This window comes from Leishmania panamensis (genome assembly GCF_000755165.1).
Source record: "Leishmania panamensis strain MHOM/PA/94/PSC-1 chromosome 27 sequence".
Classification (NCBI taxonomy): domain Eukaryota; phylum Euglenozoa; class Kinetoplastea; order Trypanosomatida; family Trypanosomatidae; genus Leishmania; species Leishmania panamensis.
This window is the reverse complement of record NC_025873.1, coordinates 522,117-543,640: the sequence shown is the minus strand read 5'-3', so window position 1 is coordinate 543,640 and position 21,524 is coordinate 522,117. Positions and strand designations below refer to the sequence as shown.

At 55.7% G+C, this 21,524-nt stretch overlaps 6 protein-coding genes across 6 annotated transcripts; all 6 read right to left on the bottom strand.

Annotated features, from left to right (window-relative positions):
- Window positions 1-2,535: 2,535 nt before the first annotated feature.
- LPMP_271390 (hypothetical protein) lies at window positions 2,536-4,557 on the bottom strand (the record flags this gene model as incomplete). The annotated part of the gene is made up of 1 exon (XM_010701924.1): window positions 2,536-4,557. One exon carries the CDS (start codon window positions 4,555-4,557, stop codon window positions 2,536-2,538), a length of 2,022 nt encoding a protein of 673 aa, XP_010700226.1.
- Window positions 4,558-6,393: 1,836 nt separating this feature from the next.
- LPMP_271380 (hypothetical protein) lies at window positions 6,394-7,335 on the bottom strand (the record flags this gene model as incomplete). The annotated part of the gene is made up of 1 exon (XM_010701923.1): window positions 6,394-7,335. One exon carries the CDS (start codon window positions 7,333-7,335, stop codon window positions 6,394-6,396), a length of 942 nt encoding a protein of 313 aa, XP_010700225.1.
- Window positions 7,336-9,666: 2,331 nt separating this feature from the next.
- On the bottom strand, window positions 9,667-10,857 carry LPMP_271370 (hypothetical protein; the record flags this gene model as incomplete). The annotated part of the gene is made up of 1 exon (XM_010701922.1): window positions 9,667-10,857. The coding sequence occupies one exon, from the start codon at window positions 10,855-10,857 to the stop codon at window positions 9,667-9,669; it is 1,191 nt and encodes a 396-aa protein (XP_010700224.1).
- A 2,706-nt stretch (window positions 10,858-13,563) lies between these two features.
- On the bottom strand, window positions 13,564-14,859 carry LPMP_271360 (hypothetical protein; the record flags this gene model as incomplete). Its single annotated transcript, XM_010701921.1, has 1 exon — window positions 13,564-14,859. One exon carries the CDS (start codon window positions 14,857-14,859, stop codon window positions 13,564-13,566), a length of 1,296 nt encoding a protein of 431 aa, XP_010700223.1.
- A 1,147-nt stretch (window positions 14,860-16,006) lies between these two features.
- LPMP_271350 (hypothetical protein) lies at window positions 16,007-17,791 on the bottom strand (the record flags this gene model as incomplete). Its single annotated transcript, XM_010701920.1, has 1 exon — window positions 16,007-17,791. The coding sequence occupies one exon, from the start codon at window positions 17,789-17,791 to the stop codon at window positions 16,007-16,009; it is 1,785 nt and encodes a 594-aa protein (XP_010700222.1).
- Window positions 17,792-18,800: 1,009 nt separating this feature from the next.
- LPMP_271340 (arginyl-tRNA synthetase, putative) lies at window positions 18,801-20,879 on the bottom strand (the record flags this gene model as incomplete). Its single annotated transcript, XM_010701919.1, has 1 exon — window positions 18,801-20,879. One exon carries the CDS (start codon window positions 20,877-20,879, stop codon window positions 18,801-18,803), a length of 2,079 nt encoding a protein of 692 aa, XP_010700221.1.
- Window positions 20,880-21,524: the final 645 nt, after the last annotated feature.

The window sequence follows — 21,524 nt, the reverse complement described above, 5'->3', positions numbered from 1 at the left end:
GAGGAGAGACCAAGAAGGCGGATTGCCGTGAATACCCAGCCAATGGAACCAAATGAAGGGACACAGAGAGAGAGAGAGAGTGAACACGTAGGCAACGAGTACGAGAACAACAGTAATAACAGCAGCAATGGAAAAAAAAAAAAGGATACCCGTAGAGAGAGAAATAGCGAGGGGTGGGGGAGAGACAGAAGAGCCAAACACACTCGACAAACGAAAAAAATGAAGGCGCTCCCCTTCTCTTGTTAGAAAATACAATGAAAATGATTTTGCAAGGAAAATAAAGGCAGGGAAAAGAGAAATAACTCAAGCGATAGTGATGATGCGCCTGCAGGGATACCGAGAAGGCGCGCACACACGCACACACACACACACACACACGCACACGCACACACGAACAGAGACGCCGGTACCCAATGGCACACAAGTCACAGAAGAGAAAAAAATGGAAGTCGGCGCCTCGTCCTTTTAGCTGCGTCACTGTCGCTGGTGGTGAGGCCAGGGGCACGGAGGCGAAAGGGAAGGGCGCCTGACACGAAGCCGAGGGGACTATGCTGTCGCTGCGCCTTGATAAGAGATGAGGAACGGAAAGAAGGCGAGATGTCAGGGACGCCCTTCAATGGCCCGGCTAACCGCGCGCTGGTGTTGAGAGAAAGGAGACGGTGGAGGCTCTGTGGGGGAGGGGGGGGGGGAAGCGACAAGGTGTGAAGTGATGAACTATCAGGAAAGGACCGTTAGGGGGTCGGATGTGCCTTCGCGCCCCTCAGCGCATGTGCACTAGCAAGTGAGCAGAACAAGAGAACTGAAAAGAGACAGAACAGAGAAAAAAAGAGCAATAAAATACAGCGTGAAGAACCAGAAAAGAATGACGGGTAAAACTCGCCAACTACGCTTCACAGAGAAGGACACAAACACAAGGAAACACAAATAACAACAGGAAAACACTCAGCGTGTCGCACATGCGCGCACACACACACACACCTTAACTTGGTTGGCCTTGCCCCGCTTGCCTTTCCCAGAACACGATTCGTGAACGAACGACAAAAGGGGGAGAGACAGGACACAGCTGCAAAGCAGCGTCGTCGTCGGGGTAGGAAGAAGCAGCAGCCGGAAAATATACCCTGTAGTCCTCCCGCACCCAGAGTCTTTTAGTCCGCACCTACAGCACCGATATACAAAAGAGGGAGGAAAGATGGCGCGTACGACGGATTAAAAACAAACAAACAAGCAAAGCGCAAAAGGAAAAAATTTTTGAAGTCAAAACGACGCCCAGGCTGTAAGCGAATAGAGTAAGCAAACAGGAAAAGGCCAGGGTCAAAGGTGGGGTCTAAGGGCCGACCAAGGCAAAGGAAAAAAAAGGGCACAGTTTGGAGCAGAGAAAGACGTACAGTAGGGAGGGAAGAGGGGAAGAGAGGAGCAGAGCTAAGCAATAGCAAACTTCTAACGCCTACTTTGCCGGGCTAGTGTGTAGATGACTGTATGGGTGTGTATAGCCACCACAAAATAAAGAGACGGCGTGGCGAAACAGCTCGGTGAGCGCACACCGCGAAGGATGCGCCGTGGGTTGGCGTGGATGTGGGGTAGGTGAGTGTATGTGCCTGAGTCTGAGCCGAGCGTGCACACAATCGCAAATGGCTATGCTACTCTAACATTGAGATCTTGGGTGTGTGATGAGGCAGTCAGCAAACACGAGGAAGAAAGAAGAGAAGTATCCTCGAAAGAGGTGCATGACACATAGAAAGGTAGGAGGGAGGGCTGCGAAACAACAGCAGCATCTGCTAGTGCCACTGGTGCTTGATGCACCAACAAGAAGGACTGTAGAGAGAAAGACGACATACGGTCACGCCCTTTCCCTGTTCCCCATAGTGCCACTGTCGCTCGTGCCTTGGAAAGAGGAAGCCCGCAAAGCTGCGTTTTGACTTGCTCCTTCCATACCCAAAGAGGAGAGGAGAAGCGACTGCGGCAGACTGTCGCTTTTCGTTCGGCTTTTTTTCTCTCTCTCTTTATAGGCGCAACTCCTCTCGTTGCTGGAAAGGATGAAAAAAAATGCAAGGAAAGGATGCAGACGGAAATGAAGAGAGGGCCAATGGGGTGGGTGAGCGGGCTCTCGAGCAGGTACGCGCACAAAAAGCCACGGCAAAGGAGGGCGACGCAGAGAAAAGCAGAACACAAATGCGGTGCGAGAGGACCCTTGACGGCTCGGTATACACGGAAAGAACTCAATAAAAAAAAAAAGAGGTAATACTTACCGCGGTGGTCGGAACGTGGCGCTGGCTGAAGCAACAAGGAGAAAGCAGAAGAGAAGACACCGCTGGAAAGGGAGAAAGAAAAGGACAGCGGATGCAGCGATAGACACGACGGCAGCACAAGATGGAGTGTCCACCCCCGCCACACTAACGCAGCTCCATGGAAGCGAAAAAAAAAACAGGGGAGAGGGTGATATAGGAGCTACACTGCCCTGCACGTGCCAGGAGGGTCGCGGCGTCACACACATACACACACACACACACACACACACACACGCACCGGGACTCCTCCTCAGAGAGTATGCATGGCCGTAGGTGCGTGCGGCGACGCCTGCATCGCCATCACCCCTGACGGAGCACCGCCGTGCGGTACGCCCGGGTAGTACCCACCGGTAGCGGTTGGGTAGGGCTGAGGATACTGTTGAGCCGTCGGCAAGTACGGCGGCACTCCCACTGCTGGCACACCTGCTGTCAATGGGTTGGTGTAGAGGTAGCATCCAGCAGGTGCCACCGCAGAGGGTACAGGTGCCGCCGGCATTGGCTGGTAGGCATGAGAGGGCATGACAGGAACGTACGAGCTCATGGAAACCTGCGGCGGCACCACGTACGGTGCTGAAAGGACGGCCGCTGACGGTAAGGCGAGTGGGGTGGTTGAAGTGGAGGGCACCGAGTGGCCGGCATAGGCGGACGTGACTGCTGCTGTGTGCTGCCACTGCAACTCTGCGGCACGTCGCTTCTCTTCAATCTCGGCGAGCTCCTTCTCTCGAATGCGCCGTTTGTACGCCTCCTCCTGATCACGCAAGTAGGCAAGCTGCTGTTTTTTCTCCCTCTCCTCCTGCTGCGCTCTCGCCTGACGAAGTGCCTCTTCTTGTTGAGCGCGCACCGCTTCCACCTCCGCGTGAATGCGGGCCTCGGCTTCGCGTTGGAGCCGCTCCGCCTCTGTGGCTGCCGTGCGCTCCGCGATGCGCTGCCGCAGCAGCTCCTCCTCCTCGCGTACCTCGCGCATCTTCTTCTCCCGTGCCACCCGCGCCGCCTCCTCCTCCGATGCCTTACGGCGGTCTTCTGCCTCTTGTATACGCCGCCGCAGCTGCTCCTCTTCGGTCATCACCTGTGTTAACTTTGCACGCCGCTCCGCCTCCTGCCGCGCCTCTGCTTCCTTTCGCTCCCGTATCCGGCTCTGCAAGGTGAACTCCTCTTGCAGCAGGGCATCGTACCGCTGCGCCAGTTCGTCCTTCTGTTTCTGCGCGGCCTCACGTTCGCGTCGCTCAGCCTCCTCCTGCTTGTGCTGTGCCTTGAGTGCCATCTCTGCACGCATCTGCTCTTCCTGCACGCGCAGCAGGCGCAGCTGCTCCTCGCGGCGGCGCCTCATCTCCGCTTCCTCAGCCTCCAGCATGCGAATGGCCTTGCGGCGCAGCTCCGTGGGAGAAAGTTTCTCAGTGGTATCGTGGGATGCCTGCATCTGTGTATCCACGGGGACAGCCGGCTCATACGAGAGCATGCCGTCCTCGTTCAGGCCAGTCACCACGCCGACACTCGGGGGTGAGGTGCAGCCGCTCACGTCGCCAAGGTGTCGTCCGATGGCTAGCTCCTGCGTCAATGCCTCTCGCGCGGCTTCCATAGCCGCCGCCTTCGCCCTCTCATTCTCCACCCGCTGCTGCTCCTGCCGCTGCGCAGCATCGATCCATTGCGGCGTCGTTTCCTCAATCCACTTCAGGAACTTTTCGTACGCTTCCTCAACAGCCGTCCGGCCTGCTGCTTCGTTGGACACGATGACACGCATGGAAGCACGTACCTCAGGCGAGAGCTCCTCCTGCCGCAGTCGCTTCAGTTCACTCCACAATTCCTCCAAATCACCAGCCCACTTTTGCTCCACAGCCTTCCGCTTCTTGTACTCTTGGAAGATGAGAGCGATGTAGGCACGCTCGTACGCCTCCTGCAGATGAAAGCAGTGCACATAATGAGCAATGGCAGCAACATCTTCGTCGGACATGGGAGGCGGCAACGTCACCGTTACCGGGGCCATGAGTTCGGCTAGCTTATTCTCAGCGGCGCGCACAGGGGATGCGGCTGGGCTGCGTCTGCCACGCAGCTCCTCCTCCTCACTACTGGAGAGGCCTCCGTTGCTCACCCCGACCCCGGCGCTGGTGCCGTTAGGCCCTGCAGCGATGCTGCTGCTGCTACTACTCACAGCGCATATGCCGGAGAGGCGTAGAAGAGACGCCAGCTCCTCGTGTATGTCGGCCAACTCTGGAGCGACGTCGACCTCGAGAGGGAGGGTGGTGGTTGTAAGCCGCATCACAGGTGAGGAAAGCATCGTGGAAAGTAACACTAGGTGATGAGGCTCCCTGGACTCACGATAAAGAGAATAGGTCTGAGACAAGAACGACGCAATGGCACAACGCAAAGCCTAGCGCAGCTTTACGTTTGGGTTTGCTTGCTCGTCGGTGATGTCCGGCAGCGGCGACAAAATGCAAACAAAGCGCACCAGCTTACCCGGGCGTCCTCCCGTTCCCAACACGCCGTCGGCAGCAATGACAACAGAAAAACGCGAATACCTGAAGCGGCAAGACAAGGTGGAAAGACTAACGAAACAGCAGCAAGAAAAGCAAAAGAGAAGAGGCGGAGAGGGGAGAGGGAAAAAGCAACTGTAACGAGGCAGCGAGTTTTTTTTTTTGGTGGGGGGAGAGAGAGGGAAGACGTAGGATGCAGTCCTGGGACTCTTTCCAATGTCGTGGTGTGAGTTCAAGCCCTTGAGCCCCGTTTCCTGCGAGTGTACGTAGGCGCAGAGGAGCGGGTGCAGCAGTTTTCCTGCTGGTCCTGCAGAACAGCACTGTGAACGCAGCACTGGTGACTGCCGGTCAGAGATACAGAGGGCACCCAGGCACACTCTCTCGCACGAAGACACGAAGAAAAAGCAGAGGAGGGAGGAGCGGAGGCGGAGGAGGCAGACAATAAGACCAGCTGTGAGTTTGTTGTACCCTTCGGTGTGTTCCTATGTTTTTCGCGCGCGCTCTCTCTCTGTGTGGGCTTTCGATCGCGGAGACACGCCAATATGCGCTCGCGTGTGTGGGCGTGAGCGGGAAGGCGGGCGCGTACAGAGGGAAGTGTTGGGAGGCCGGCCAGCGGTGAAAAGAGACCAGAAAAGGCTAAAGGAGAGGGAGAGACAGAGATGAGGCTAAACTGTGAAGAGCGGAAAACGGTGAGATGGCGGCATAGGGCAGCCCAAAGCGATGGATCGATCTGGGGACTTCAGGGCTGGCTTTTGAGTTCCTGTATGGGACGAGTGAGCTGTGCGAGTTGCTCCGTAACACATCACACGACTGCACCGATGACTGCCTCCCTCTGCCGCAAGCGAACGCGGATGTATTTGCCAAGAGACAAAGAGAGCAAAGAAGAGGCAGAAACAGAGGTGCACCAACACATTACACACGCCCCCTCCTTGTCTCTGCTCGTTGACGCGTTTTTCCTTCCTTCTTGAGGGGTGGCCAGGAATGGGGACAACGAGAGTGAAACGCTGAAAAGGAAGCAAAATAAAGTGCGAAGAGGTGCAGCAGAAAAAAAAAGGGGGGGGTAGGAAGGGGGGGGGGGGTGGGTAGAACCCCCTTGAAGCTCGTGCCGGAATGCGCTGCATCTACCCGCCATAGCGTGAACTACCGTGCATGCACCATTGAAAGAGAATAACAGTGAGATAAGACGAGGAGGCGACGTCAGGACGGGCTCTGCCAATTAAAGGGAGACCGAGGGTGGCTTCCTCATAACCGTTGCACCCGTACCTATCCTCCTCTTTCCTCCCAGCTGTAGCCCTCGCAGTTCTTTCCTGGTAGTCCTTTTCTGCCGCTCCTGATTCTGCTAACCGACATCATGACATCACTCCGCCGTTGGCGCCTATGAGGTGCAGACACGCTTGAAGGAGCGCTGGCGTGCACAAAGTAAAAAGTGAGAGATGATGAAGGCAAACGGTAAAACAGAGAAAAACACACGATTCCTCACCACATTGGCTTTTCTGTTGCTCTCAAAAGCGAGGCACACGGACCACAAGTACCGGCAAGGGAAGCAGCACACAAGACAGAACTTCCGATAAAGTCACCACCAGCACACACACTCTCAGCCTCAATTACTTTCTGCGCTCTCGCGCTCTTTTTCCACAAATCTACAAGGCTTGGTAGTGCGGCCGGCCGCTTTGTTGCTGATACCGGCGCAGGTGCTGCTGCTGCCCGTAGCGCACGCCGTCGGTAGCGGTTCCGTTCTGCGGAAGACTCTCGTAACCGTACGCCCCGTACCTCACTGGCGGGGGTGTCTGTGACGGCTGCTGTGGTGCAGTCATCGCACCGTAGCGCGCGTACACCGAGCTCGGAGTCCCTTCCGCAGTAAAGGGGTAGGGAGAGTTGTACTCGCTGCCAACAGGTATGCTGTAAGACGACGACTGCTGTGGCGGCGCGACGCTAGAGGTTGGGGGGCGGCACGCGTTGGTTTTGGTAGCCGACGTCGGCCTGTAGAGCGACTCTGCGGTAGCATTCGGTGTGGTAGTAAATGGCGAGACGGTGAGCAAGGTGCTGAGAATCTTTCGACGCACGGTGCTGTAAGGATTCAGCAGCACCTGCTGTTGCTCCGGTAGCGATCGGTTTACCACGGAGGAAGCCAGCTGACACTCAACCTGCTGCTTGTATCGCTGCAGCGTCGCATCGCGAGACCCCTTCTGCACCTCCGCGCGCACCGTGGCCATTTCGCTGAGACTCGCGTAGAAGGCATCCTGCGCCTTCTCTTCCTCGGCCAGCTTGGAGAGGGTCACAGAGGCGAAGGCAAGCGACTGCACATCGTCGCCACCTGTGGTGGCACCATCACAGAGCGACGAGGGCCACACTGCTGGATTCACCGAGATTGCTTTGAGGGAGTCATCAGCGGTGACTATGGCTACTTTGATATCGTTCACAGAGTCCTTCACCTGAAGTAGCTGCTGCGAGAGAAGGGCGACGCCACTGAGATGGAGAAGGGTGTGGGAAAAAATGTGCGTGTTGGAGCTCATCTTGACAAAGGCCGGCCCCGGCGGCGCACGACGGGGGGGTGGGGGAGGTCTCACCTTCGAGTTGCGCATAAGTCTTACAAAGCAGGAATACTGAGGCCACAAAAAGCAAAATGTCTATGATAACTTTCCCCCTTGTGTGCCCTCTAAAGAGCCTAATGGCGTCTGTCTTCCTGCCCTTGAGTACGACTCTACGTCCTTCGCTGTGTGAATGTATATCTCTCGGCGACAGTCAGCACCCTCTAGAGTCAACGAGAAGAAGCCAAAGAGAAAACAGTGGCACCGTGGGAAAGAGGGGCGAGAGAAGGAATACAGAGAGAGAGAGAGGAAGGGGGAGAGGAGAGAGAAGGGGGGGGGAGGGCAGGGATATCAGATGAGACGAAGTAAGCCGGTGTGCACCAATGGGGCCGTGTCTGCTCTTGCTGGGTTTGATTGGCCACTCTCGCCGCAGGACAACAGCGGAGCGTTGAAGAGCAAATGGGAGGATGCAGAGAGGAGAAAGAATGTAAAGAAGAGGGGAGTGGAGTGTCACGAATGAGGGGAGAGGGGGGAAGAGGCGCGAGCAGAGCGAAAGGAATCGGCAAGGATAGGAGAGGGAGTGGGAGGGGGGAGGGGGGAGTAACTGCGGAGAACGTGGCCAAGAAGGTGAAGTACACAGGGGTTGCGGTTGAAGATGTGAGGCATGTGTGGGTGTGGGTGTGTATTAATACACATCAGTGAACCAAGAAAACATGGCAAGGTGAAACAGAGAGAGGGGAGAAGCAGAAAATGTGTGGATGTTGGTGTTGATGGAGGAATGCCCTCCGTACTGATTGTTCGCTGCTCTTGCTAGATGCATTTCATGTAGTCCGAGCACAGGCAGGTTACAGCTCCATGCCTTAGGAGTCCAAAGTCCTGTTTTCACCCGTAGAAGAGGGTAGTCCGCACACCCTCCACTTGCAGGCAGGCAGGCATTCGGCAAAGGAAATGGCATGTCGTTTTTTTGCCCTCCCTTTACCGCCTGGAAGATGACAGTGCGCTGTTTTCGCTTGTCCAGCTGGATAATATCGGTCGTGCTTGCGTGCACCTCTTAGTAACCGCCTTGCTTGTCTTCGCAGGAGGAGGTCACACCGCAACATCAGTAGAGATTGTGCCGCATACACGCACATAGATGAAACAAGCATACATCTAGGGTCATCACGATATGTTAGCACACGTAGACCCACACAGAGATGGACTACCATGACAGCAGCGCCGATGGCAACAGCAAGAACGAACTCAAGTACAACGGCACAGCAAGGAAACGGCAGAGAGAAAAAGAAGGAAGAGCGAAAAATGACAGGAGGGAGAGGAGCAACAACAACAAAAAGAGGGACACAATGGGAGAGGCAGGCACGCCAATGACGCTGCCCTCAGCACTTACCTCAACCTACTGTTCGTGCTAGTGACCACGCGTGTGTTTGTGCCTTTGCGGATGCGCATGTATCTCTCTGATTGGGCTTTTTTTCCTTTGCCTTCCCTATTCCCATTGTTCGCCTTCTTGGGAAGATACACACCATTGTCCAGCATGCACAGAGAGGAGGAAGGGAGGAGGGCGAGGGGAGGAGGGCAAAAATGGAAGGGGCGAACACCCAAAGCGGAGCACACAAGCAGGCACGCACATACGCACTAACACAATAGTACACGTACATACATACATCTATATACACGCAAAAAGGAGAAACACACACACACACAAATGCGGAAGGAATGTGCTCTTGATTCCCCCCTTTGCCAACACAGAGCGCACAGGTGTGCAAGAGCAAATACAAGAGAGAAAAGACGTGCATGAGCACGCAAGCGCATGTGCTGATGAGTAAAACGGGTGTGTATGTAGGTATGTAACTGCAGAACAGCAAAGTCGCGAAGAAATATGTAGCTCTTATAAAAGGAATACATTTGCGAAAGGGAAGGGGGGAGGAAAAACGATAAGACAAGACGGTCCCGTCGGAGCGCTAGACAGAGACATATCACTCAAGAAGAACAAATAAACACCAGTCAGAAAATATACCCTATATGCAGAAGAGAAGCGTACGCACAAACGACACACGACGGGGTAAAGAGGGCAATCTCCCACACAAGGTGAGGAATCACTGTCCGCAAGCCAAGAGAAGGAAAGAGACGCTGTCGAAGATGACATAATATAGAGGAGTAGCAACAGCAACGGGGGGGGGGGAGGCGCGGCAGTGCAGTGTGGAGATCGCTTGAGGTGTGCGCGTTGGGTGCGCACACACCCATACACACACGACTACCGAATAAACGCGCCTCTTTCTTCGAGCGCCTCGCGTCCTCCTTGGCAGTGTGCTGCTGCGTGGACAGCGGTGGCGACAACGTGATTTGGGGCCTCGCATCGCTGTATTTGCAAGATGCATCTAGTGCTGCGCTTCAGTGCAGCGCCGCCTTTCCTCGCTCCCCTTTAGTAAGAAACCCAATGATCGACAGCCAGCGCTCTCTGTACGGGTCCACTTCCACCGAAGATAACGACGGCTTCACCTTTTTCGAGCCTTTTCCTTTGCTGTTCCCAGAGCACCTATCCATGGAGTCACCGCGAGACTTCTGCAGTTGCGGCGCCGTCAGGCCACCTGCTGGAGCGGTAACACTGCTCTCATTATGGTGTTGATGGTGGTGCAGACACAAGTGAGGTTCGAAGGGCACAGATGTCACCTGGGGTACCAACTGGCAGTTGCAGCAATGCTCTACCGCGCGTACCTGGGCAGTCAGCCGCTGATCCTGCTCCAGAAAGCACAGCGATACGACATAGTCAGTGGCTTCCTGAAGCATGAGCCCCTTCTCCCTCAGAGTCACGTCCTCTATGAGGAAGCGGGCGTAGATGTTCTCGGTTGTCTTTAACCGCGCCTCGTTCTCCCCCTGAAGCTGTCGAGCCGCCTGGAGCCACATCGGTTCTTGATCGACGCAGAAGGAAACAAACTTTTTGTACTCGTCCATCACGATAAATCGATCTACCTGCTCCGACACAGTCAGTAGCAGCCGATGCAGTCGGCTACGGTCAGCCTCCTCCTCTATCTCCGAGACATACCGCACCTTCAAGCAGCTGTGGATGAGATCTTGTTGCGGTGTGCACTTGCTCTCCTCCCTGTACCAGGTCGCCACAAAGTTGAGAGCATTTTTCACTATAACGTCAATGGGAAGAACGCTTACCATCAGGTGCGCATGGTGTTGCATGTTTGACACCGGGGTGAAGGTGCAGGCATTTGTAAAACCCCATGGAGTGATGCTCAGCTTGCCGGCGCTGTCTTCTGCTGCAAGAGACGATATGTCGTCAGAGGAGCCGCTCAACAGCATTGGAGGCGCAGTCTTCGCCGAGGGCTTGTCGTGAACTACCATAGAGGTGTGCAGCACTGGGCGCGGTAACGTCAGCACCGGTGCTGCCAGCGAAGCTGGTCCCACTGGGTGAATCCCAAGCATACGACAGATGATGTCTATCTGGTGTAGATGATCATTGATCTTGAGAAGCACGCGCTTCGCGTCCATTAGGTGACCGCGCACTTCGTTGATCTTATATGCGGCTGCCGCGCACCCCTTTACATCGACCTTGAAGTGCAATTCGGAGGCCATTGCGAGAGAGGGACGTAAGCGAAGAGCGCATATACGAGTCTCGGCTCAACGAGAAAAGGAGGCACGAAGGGCACACGAACGAAAGTTGCTCGCGATGTCAGCCAGCAGAGATGATTCTCGGGGTGCTCTTGTTCGCCTTCGGTAAGGTGTCCTTGTGTCAATTGCCACACGCTGCAGACGTGTCAGGCTACTCCAATGCGCTGTTTTGCTTGTGGGGCGGGGGGGGGGGTAAAAGACAAGAGCAACAGACACGAAAAGGTATTTTATGTGTTACACGCAGTTCGTGCCACTGGAGAGAGGGGGAAAGAGGGGGAATGGGCCGCTCTGTGCGCGTACATCTGGTGAACTGACGGTAGTGCCCACCAGATGTGATCTGGAAGAGAGAAGACACACACACACACACGCCAGTGAAAAGAGACGAGAATTCTTGTCAAGGGCTTCTCAGCAAAAATGGGTGAAAGAGGGAGGGAGAAGAGAGGTGGAAGAGGGGTGTGAGAGAGCAGGTACGTATGCACAGACGTACTCCTCCTTCCTCCTCAACAGGAGCGAAAAAGGAGAAAAATGATGTTGAGGGTCTCTCGCCCGGCCACCAGGGAGGGGGAGGGGTGGCGGCTATGTGCATACGCACATCAATATCTGTGGACAACCTCCAGACGTTTAACAATTTGGTTTTGAATTTTGATGGGGTAGTTTTACTCAGGAAGTGGTGGTTGAAGATTCTGCCTCCAACGCGAGGCGGGTGTGAGCGTGGTGTGCAGGGCCCAAGCGAGAACAACATAGGCCGAAAAGCGAGCCTTGCAGCGACCAAAGGAGCGGCAGCAGAGAGAGAGAGAGCTAAAGACAAACACAAGGAGTTAAGGATGCCATTGATTAGCTTTTAAAGAGCGACTACGTCTCTTTTTGGTTTTGCGTTCCATGACTTCTCGCCACCACCGCCAGGAAGTTGCTCGCTCAGGCTAAAGGCAAAAACAACATTTATGAAGATCACAACAGTGAACTAATAATCATACAGCAGCGCAACAGCCGCCCTCGCCGCCCTGTCGCCTCTCTTCACTAACAATCCAGAAAGACGGAGTGAGGAGAAGAGAGTAAGAGAGCAAAAAAAAAAGAGAGACGCACACACACAGCTCGCCTACCCAAAGCCGTACAAACTCACAAGGGGGGAATAAAAAGAAGAGCGCACCAAGTAGAAGGAGTGGAGCGGGTGTGCTAGACGAGTATCCTCCCCCCTCAAGCATGTGGCCTCTCTCTTTCTCTCCTGTGCAGAGGGAACAGCGACAATGAATGGGGTGCAGAGCCGGGTAAAACGACTTCTCTAACACTCACGCAGGAGGAGCTGTGAGAGTCTCTCGCTGTGACGGTGTGCAAGCGGACCCCTCTTTTTCCACCCCCAACCCCCGCAGACAGAGCGATCAAAAGAGAAAAAAGACGACGACGACAGAAATGGGGGAGAGGGGGAGGAGAGGAGGGGGTGAGGAAGAAGACAACGCGCAAAGCAGCGCGAGCAACAACAAAAAAACCCACGAAGACTACCAACAAACAAACACGCGGAGGCGCACTTGATGGGGGGGAGGGTGGTTGAAAAGTAAAGGAAACGCTTGCACTTGTCAATCATACCAACGTGCATCGGGCTGTGATGATGGTGCAGAAGGTATGGGGAGAGGAGAGGGAGGGGAGGGCCGCGGGCGACGATTGTGGCGACCATAGAGAAGGGAAGGGGGGGGGCTAGGAAGAGAGAAAGCGCGCCCCGAAATGAGCTAGAGAGAAATAAAAAGTGCGAGTGAATGGAAGAAGTATACAGCGATGGGAAAGGAATAGGAAGGCAAAGTGTATGTCAAGAGATGAAGAAGATGTGAGCGTGTGTTTGTGTGTGGGTGTGTGTGGAAAGTGTGCCCACAGCGAGGCAGTTGATGGCGATCTTGGCTGCGATGTACTCGAAACACCGGCGTGCACTGTCCAAATAGCGTAGGAGAGGACAGATCCGTCTCTCTCCCTCTGGGTGTGAATACCCCCGTTCCTTCGCCAGCGTGAGAGAAAGGGAAGATGGATGGAGTAAGAGAGAGAGAGTCACTCCGAGGTCATTAGCGAGCCAGGGTATTTGTCTCAATTGATATGACTTCTGGGCTGTGTGTGTGCGGCAGATGCCTTCGTGTGAAGCAAGAGGAGCAGATGGGAGGGAAGCACAGAGGGGATCGAACGAAAAAGTGATGGGAGTAAGTGAGAGAGGTCTGAGGGCGGAGGGAAAAGGAGACGGTGATGAAGCAATCAGCGTTGTGCCTGCCATGGGATGACTCGTTTCGTTCGCTCTGTACCTTTCCCTCCATTGTTAGCTGCGTCACGCATATCACTACAGCTTAATGATTAACTGGGTTGCAGTGCCGTCACCGCAGCAGTAATGTGTATATGTGTAGCTGTATGCGTGTGTGAAGGATGTATACGACACCCAACAGCGTCATCAAAGCGTTCAACCGCAACCGCAGCAACAGCCGAGGCGAATGAGAAGTCGAAGAATCGCCAGTGCCCCGATGTTCGTACAGAAAAAAATCGGTTGCTTCCGAAATGATGACATTAAAAAGGGATGCCATCGAGTGAGCTGACGAAACTGCATGGGAGCCGATGAGCGAAAAAGCCTGCACCCATACGTCGCCCGTCGCAACCGGCCCACGGCTTCATACCCGAAAAGACAGAGACGCTCTAGGGAGCGTCTCAAAACTTCTTTCTCGCGTCAGCCCCAGTGATATCCACCTCATCCACCTCGGTCGACGTGTCAAAGGCCACGTCCACCCTCCGGTGCCAAAGCCGCATGCGGAGCTCGACGTAACGGTCGTATAGGGTAGTCCCCCAGTTGCCGTACTTGGCAAGGCTCACAGCAGTGAACGGTGCCACAACAAAGGGGATGAGACAGCGCGAGGCGGCGTGCATGCCGAGCAGGGCTGGAAAGAGCCGCGGCACAAACGGGTGCCGCCACGCGACATCACCCATGAACTTGGGGAACTTCACAGAGGTCAAGGGAAGCACGGAGACTGCGAGACCAAGTCCAGTGAAGGTGTAGGCGGACAGCTGCATCGTGTACACGTGCCGCGTCACCCCTTCCAGGTTGTCAAAGTAGGGGTTTTTTTCGTACGGGACGCCGCAGCGTTCAGCGCCACGGCGTCGTCGCAGCTCTCGACTCTTGCGCAATTCATACAGGACACGGTGCTCGTGAACCCGGTACTCCAAGATGGAGTTGCAGTACGTACCAAGAAGAGCACAGTAAAGGGCAGAAAAGCAGGCACGCTGCCGCGCCAGCCACCGCGGAGTGATACCACGCACCCGTTGCGGGTACAAGCGAAAGCGGGCGTAGAAGAAGGTGATCAGGAAGTAGCTGAAAAACTCAGGCAGCACCTCCGACACAGCGCGCGTGAGGAGCTCTGTGTACTCAACGTCTGAACGGTCTTCGTTAAAGCCGCCAGCCAGGGACATGCACCGGACGGAGAAGCGCCACGACACAAAGTCCGGCGTTGTGACGTACACTTTGTTCACGTGGTTTAAAATGTCGGACTTGTACTGCAGCTGCGCCACTGCATCGGAGAGAAAATCATCACAGAATATGTACGATAGTAAACGCAGCACCGCCCGCTGAGGGAAGTAGGAATGCGAGAGAATCATGTGCCGATACGTCTCACTAAAGTTGAACATCTGAATCCGATACTGCTCGGGCAACCCGCAGCTGCTGATTAGCTCGGCTAGCGTTGACGCCTCCTCGACGGTGCGGTAGCGGGACAGCATCATACAAATACGAATAAAATTTCGAATGACCTCCTCATTGACGGCATCGTAGCACATGCCTCGTGCCAAAAAGTGGGCGGTGAGGGGCGACGGCAGTGTCTGGAGAATGTCAGGTGCCAAGTGATACCGCTCCACGACCTCGTACACGCGCTCATCGTACATGCCCAGAGTCATGAGCAGCTCCAGCCGCTTCTTCTGCGCGAGACGTTCATACCAGTTCGTTAGGATGCCCATGATAAACAGCGGTCTGCACTAGAGAGCAGACGGCAAGTGAGTGGGTGCCACCTTTTTGAGGACGGTGCTGAGGGCGTCAGAGACGCAGGGACGGATGAGTGCGGCTCTCTGATTACAGAGGAATCGAAGCGTGATGCGCACCGCCCCACATTCGACGAGGCCTTTCAGCTGAATACCGTTGTATTATAAGGGGAGGGGGTGCGAGGAAAGCGGACAATGAAAAAGGAGAGGAGCAATGAAGTGGCAACGCTGTTCAAATCGTGTGGATGAAGTCGTGGGGTGAAAGAGAGGCAAGGGGAAGAGGTGCTTTGCACGCCTTGGAGACACCTGCACCGGTACCTCCGGCGGAGAGAAATAGGGGGTGTCAGCATGTTGTGGCTGCAACATGGCAGCCTCTCAGGGCCACCATCACCATCACCATCACCGCCTCCCCCAACGAGGTTCAGCATACGGCCGCTTTTCATGTGCGGCCCTTACCTGCCCTGTGCGTCTGTGTGTATATCGCCGGGCGGCACCCTCGCATTCACCCATCCTGCCCATCCTTCCCCCCCCTCCCGTCTTTTTCAGCTTCACTGCCTCCACTATCGCGTGTACCACCTTTTTTTGTTTCTCTCATATCAATCGGAGCTCATCTACACGCCTTCTCAGGTAGAGGTCTACTCAGGTTAGCCATGAATTGCCCATACACCCATGCAGGGCACAGGCACACATCGTACGCATACATGCACGGACTGCTGAATCATCGGTTCCGTTAGTGACAAACAAATATGCAGCGGTAGCTATATTGATTGTGTGGTGCTAGGCAAGAGATGCACACAGCGTGGTGAGGTGCGTTGGCATGCAGTCTATCCCCTTCGCCAAAGAACGACTTCATGCGCTTGTGAGTTCGCCCCCAGGACTCGATGTCATGCTTCTCCCTCGCTTGCTCAGTGTGGGTGTGCATGTTAGGGCGGGGGCAGGGCACAGCTATTGTTCTGATGGATGCTAGTACCTCTGACGGGCACGAAAAAGGGGGCCGGATCATGGAAATCGGCGCAGGCGATGGTGCCGCCTCCACGCTCTCATCATGATTGTACAAGCGCTTGCTTGATGGCTACCAGGCACCCATCCACCCCCTCTCGCACCATCCGTTCCTCCTCTGTACAGCCTAGAAGCTGAAGGCAAAGCCCTCTGAAGACGGGTCTAGCAGCATCAAGCGACCAAGCCGGCGTTTCTCCCGCTCCTGACGCTCCTCATCGAGCTGCCGCGCCACGTCCTGCATCAAAGCTGGGTGCGCCACCTCCATGGCGGCCTCGAACTCCTTCGCAAAGCCGCGCTGCCGCTTTGCCGTAGACTCCTCCGTCGAGGTGTCGGCATCTTCGTCAATGCCACTGATGGACCCCTTCATGGCACGCAAGAACTTGGTTACCTTGGGCAAGTTGTTCCGCGAGACGTAGTTCTGCGTAATGGCAATGGAGTCTTCGAGGTTGATTATGTAGTGCCACCACCCGCACGGCACAAACATAATGTCGCCAGGCTCGCAAATGCACTCGTACCCACAGTGCTGTAACTCCTGCAGGGTTGTGTCGTAGTAGTTCAAGAGCCACTCTGTCAGTGACACTGGGGTGGCTACCTCAGCCATGTCTGCACTCGGCACCACCCCAAGTGGCGTCGCCCCAGGAGGAAATAGCAGCCACCGCTTGCGGCCCGTCATGTTCGCGTTCCACGCGTTGGTGTAGTTGGGGTCCACGTGGAAGCTGCTGCCACTACGCTGCGGGCCTGCGATGATCCAGCGAAACTTGGGCCGGCGGTCGCCAAGTATGGAAAAAAAGTCGTCCCGGGCGAAGCAGGGTGGCACCGTGTACAGCCTCTCCACATCCAGCACACTGCCGAACTCGGCGTCAAACATGTATATCGGCCGCTCGTCGTTCTGCTCCGTCGCGTAGTGCACATAGTCTTCCAGATTCATATTTGTGTGCTCGCAGCGCAGCGGTGACGTCACAGGGCAGCCGCTACGCATGAGGGAGTCCTTCTTGTCCGCCAAGTTGGTGAAGCGGCCCTGGAGGATCTTGAAGAGTGGCCATTCCGTCGCTACGTCTGTGATCACCACCGGTAAGTTTGGCTTCTCGAAGCACTCGTGGAACTCAGCGACGGAAATGCAACTGCGCCGTTCAACAGGGCGAAACTTTGAGATGTACGGTGGGCTGTGGCTCTGAGTTGCGTCCACCGAATCCGCCAGCCTGGTGGTCGAGGCGGGCCATGCCGCATCTCGCTGAGTTCTCCGGTCCTTAGACCCATAGGTCTGCCCCGCACACTTCTCAGTCCGTGCCGAGGAGGACGAGAATGACGACGACGCCTCCTCCCGCTCCTCCGTGACGGTGTGCAGGTGGTAGTAGGGTGGTAGAATTGTGCACATCCATGCCTGGAAAAGTTGATCACAGAAGAAGTGATGGCGCACGCACACCGGGGTGTGGCTTACAAACGCGACAGGTGTCTCACCAACCAGCGTCGCAGCGGCCCGCTTACCCTTGCTCTCCACCCTCGACTTCTTGTAGGGAGTTCGATGCGTGGTGGAAGTGACGGGGGCCGCGTCCGAGGTGTGGTCATGCGCTGCTACGTAACCTCGCACAGCCGTTTCCTTCCAGCTGCCACGGAATCGCAGGTACGACGGCGACAACGCCGTGTACGCCGTCTTGAAGGCATCTGTGCAGTGTACGAGCACATACCAGCCCGTGCAGCTGCGCGACAGTCGGCACAGATCGGGTACCGCGAGAAAGGCAAGAACGCGCTGAACGAGGTCCAGGTAAGGCTGCTCCGTGTGCTCCTTGTCGTCATGCGTCGTTGCGGTGGTGAAGAGAGAAAGAGTGCCGAGACGGTCGAATATGTCAGAGCGCTTGACGGCGTTGCCTCGAGGGTAAATGCCGTACGGATGGGGGCGATACCACGTCTGCATCGTGTTCGCCTCCGGCTGATGGGTGGGTTAGTTACCTGTACTGTGTGAGAGGGTCAGCGGGAAAGAATAGATATGGGGGACAAAGTTGGACAGTTTACTGTATTTTAACTGCCTGCTTGAGAGTCTGCTGGGTGCCACGGAGTTCATTCAAGGGCGATGGCTGCAAGAAGGGGTAGGAGGAGAGGGAGGGACGAAAGTGCAGGGGGAAACGGAGACTGCAGCATTCAGGCATCTGAAAAGCAAAGGTGGTGGTGGTGGGGGGGGGGAGCTCTCCGCTGTGGGAGGAGCTGTGGAGATATTCCCGTCCGCGCGCTCTTCCCTGCCAAGCCATGAGTACCACACATCGAGTCTCTCATATATATATGAGAGAAACGGCAAAGGAAAAGAACACCAAAGAGGGGGCAATCCCCCTCCCTCTTTCGCTACCCTGCACTGATCCGCACTGGTAAGTGGTAGCTCTATCAACCAAGGGAACGCCCCTCGAAGTACCCCCAGAAACGTTAGCACATTCTCGCATTTAACGCAGAGAAGGTGACAATCGAGAGAATGTTTGAAAGTCTCTTAATTACCGCATTACGGAACACTTATGCGCGCGCACGCACACAAATGGGCATCGAGATGCCTTTAGCCAACACGATAGGCTTGCCTCAATTTTTTTTTTATGGAGGGTGGGGGGCTGCTAACACATCTCACTGGTGGTTGCCGCTCCCCCCCGTGTGCATCACCGACAGCGCGAAGGAAAACGCACACACGAGGAGTGAATCCGGAGAGGGATACAGGGGACAAGAGTAAATTAATAAAATCAAGTACAACACACGAAAGGTGGTCGAGAAGAGAAGGAAGGAAGAGGGAGGAGCTTAGAGGAAACGTGCGAGAACAGTAAGCCTCTCGGGAGCCTTTTGGCAGTCCCGTGCATGGCGCTCCTTCTGCTCTCCTCGTTTTCTTTTTTTCCCCCTTCTGTGACGCCTGGGGCGGGACTGCAGCTCCAACATGTATCACTGCACGTCCGCTAAAGGCGCTCGGCTGTCTCGATGGCCAGCAGCTCCAGCGTCTTTTTGAGTGTGATGCGGGTGAGCTCGATGAGGCAGAGGCGGCTGTTCTGCAGCGGGTCGTCCACGACGCGGCAGTGTTGGAAGAAGGTGGAGAAGTTTGTCATGAGCTCGTACGCAAAGTCTGCGAGATGGTGCGGGAAGAGGTCCTCGACGGCCTTGAGAATCACCGTCTGGAAGCGCAGCGCGCAGAGCGCGAGGTTCTTCTCCTGCGGGGTCTCGAGAGAGATGTCAGTGATCTTGAGCAGCTCCTCCTCCGCCACACCAGCCTTGCGCTTGATAGAGCAGATGCGAGCGTACTGGTAAAGAAGGAACACGGCTGTGTTGCCAGACATGTCCAGCATCTTGTCGTAGCTAAAGGCGTAGTCACTGGTGCGTGTCTGCTTGAGATCAAAGTACTTGATGGCGCCAATACCGATAATGTTGGATAGCGTCTGCATCTCTTCTTCCGAGTGGCCTTGGCTGCGCTCGCCCGCCTCGCGCTCCTTCAGGATCGCGAGGGAGCGTTCCACAGCCTCGTCCATAAGGTCCTTCAGCTTTGCTGTCTCACCCGAGCGCGTCTTGATCTTCTTGCCATCTGCCCCTGTCACGAGACCAAAGCCGGCGTGGTCCCACGTAGCGTGTTCCATCCAGCCCATGTCCTTCGCCGTCTGCAGGCACATGCGAAAGTGCTCGTACTGGCCCACATCGGTGCAGTAGATAACACGGTCCATCTTCTCGACGATGAAGCGGTGGTACGTGGCTGTGACATCGGTCGTGTCGTAGGTATAGCCACCATCGCTCTTCACAACCATCAGAGGGAAGGAGAAGCGGGGGACAAGGATGCAGTCGCCCTTGACAATCCCCGCAGCCTTGAACGCCTCCAGGAAGAGGGGGTCGAGCTGCTTTTTATATAGGGAGGCGAGCTGAGCCATCAGCTTGTCCAGGTCCATGCGGATATCAAACTTCTTCCACAGCTTCACCTCCTTCTTCGACAGCACCACCGACTCTTCACCCTCTGCCCCGGTCAAGATGCCAGCCTTCTTCATGGCGGCAATCAGATTCGGGTGGTACGACGAACCATCGCGTGAGAGAAACGCGAGGTGCTGACTCGCTAGCTTCGTCATGTCACGGGAATCGAGGCTATCCAGCTTGCGCTCCTCCCGGCTGATGATGAGCTTCGCGCCGTCGCTCACCTCGATCTGGTCCGCCTCCTCCAGAAGATTCAGCACCTTTGGAATGAGCGGGTTGTAGAAGCTCTCACCGCGCTCCGTGATGGTGGCGCCGAGGCGGGCGTAGACCCCGTTGAACTCCTCGCGCGACACGTCGCAGATGTACTTCCACGCTTGGATAGAGTCCTCCTCCAGCGCCTGCAGCTTCACCACCTCGAGGCGGGCCTGCTCCTTGAACTGCTGGTCCTCGTCGAAGCACTTCTTCGCCGCGCGGTAGAAGGCGGTGAGATCGGAGATGGCCGGCGGGTTCGTGGTGTAGTCGGGGAACTTGCGCTTGATGTACAGAATGAGCATGCCGAACGCCGTGCCCCAGTCACCGATGTGGTTTATGCGTGAAACGTCGTGCAGACAGAACTCCAGGAGACGGCTGATCGACTCACCGATGATAGTAGAGCGGAGATGTCCGACGTGCATCTCCTTGGCGATGTTCGGCGACGAAAAATCGACGAGCACGCGCTGCTTCTTCACGACTGGTGGACGAATGCCCTGGTTCAGCACCTCGTTCACCATCTGAGCCACCCATTCCTTGCGGATGCTGATATTGATGAAGCCCTTGGTCGTGGGTTCGAACTCGTCGATTATGTCGTTCTCCACCAAGTTCTTCTTGAGCTCCTCGCCGATCATCTGCGGGCTCATTTTTATTGACTGAGGCTGCTGAGAGAGCACCTTCACCAGTCCCATGGCATTGTTGCACTGATACTCGCTAACCTTACCAAGGGTGATGAGAGGCTCCTGGGCCGGGACGAGCGGGAAGGCCTTGGCAATGGTCGCCTGGACAATCTCCTTCAGCGCCAGCTCCACGTTCACGGTAGCGGCAGCGGTGCGCATGATGGCATGAGGATGCTAACGGTTCGAAGATGCAGTCTTTTTTCTTCCAAAAAGGAGCCTGCGCTTCCTGTGTGCCTTTCAGTTTCGCGTAGAGTTGTATGGGGTGCTAAGCACTGGTGCCAGCATCAACACGCGTACGGGGGTGGGTGGGGTGGGGAGTAGATCAATACACAGAGACGCGCACTCACTCATCGACACAAGTCGAAACGACAAGAGATGATGTAGGGAAGAGACGAAGGGGAGAGGAAAAGATAAACCAGAGATCGGGTGCACGTGTGGAGTGTGACAAACAAAAAGAAAAGAGGGCGGCAAGCAAGAGCCTTTTTTTCCTTTGAGGAAAGCAGCATAGTTAGCGAGAAGGGCGAGAGATGAGGTGGGGAGCCTGGGGAAGGGCACTAGCACAAACAAAAGTACGCCTCTTCCGCTGGTCCACTGATGGTACAACTGACACCCGCCACCCATGCTGTTCTTCCCTACCCGCCGCCTACAAGGCCCCCTACGCTCACCAGTCATTGGGAGGCTTAGCGGGCGCCTTACAGAGGGGTCTGCATGGGCGCGGACAGAAGCGACAAACATAGTTGGCATGAGCCCCATACTTATCACATATCAGCGCTCATTGGCATTCCGTGAGCGCACTGGCGCTTT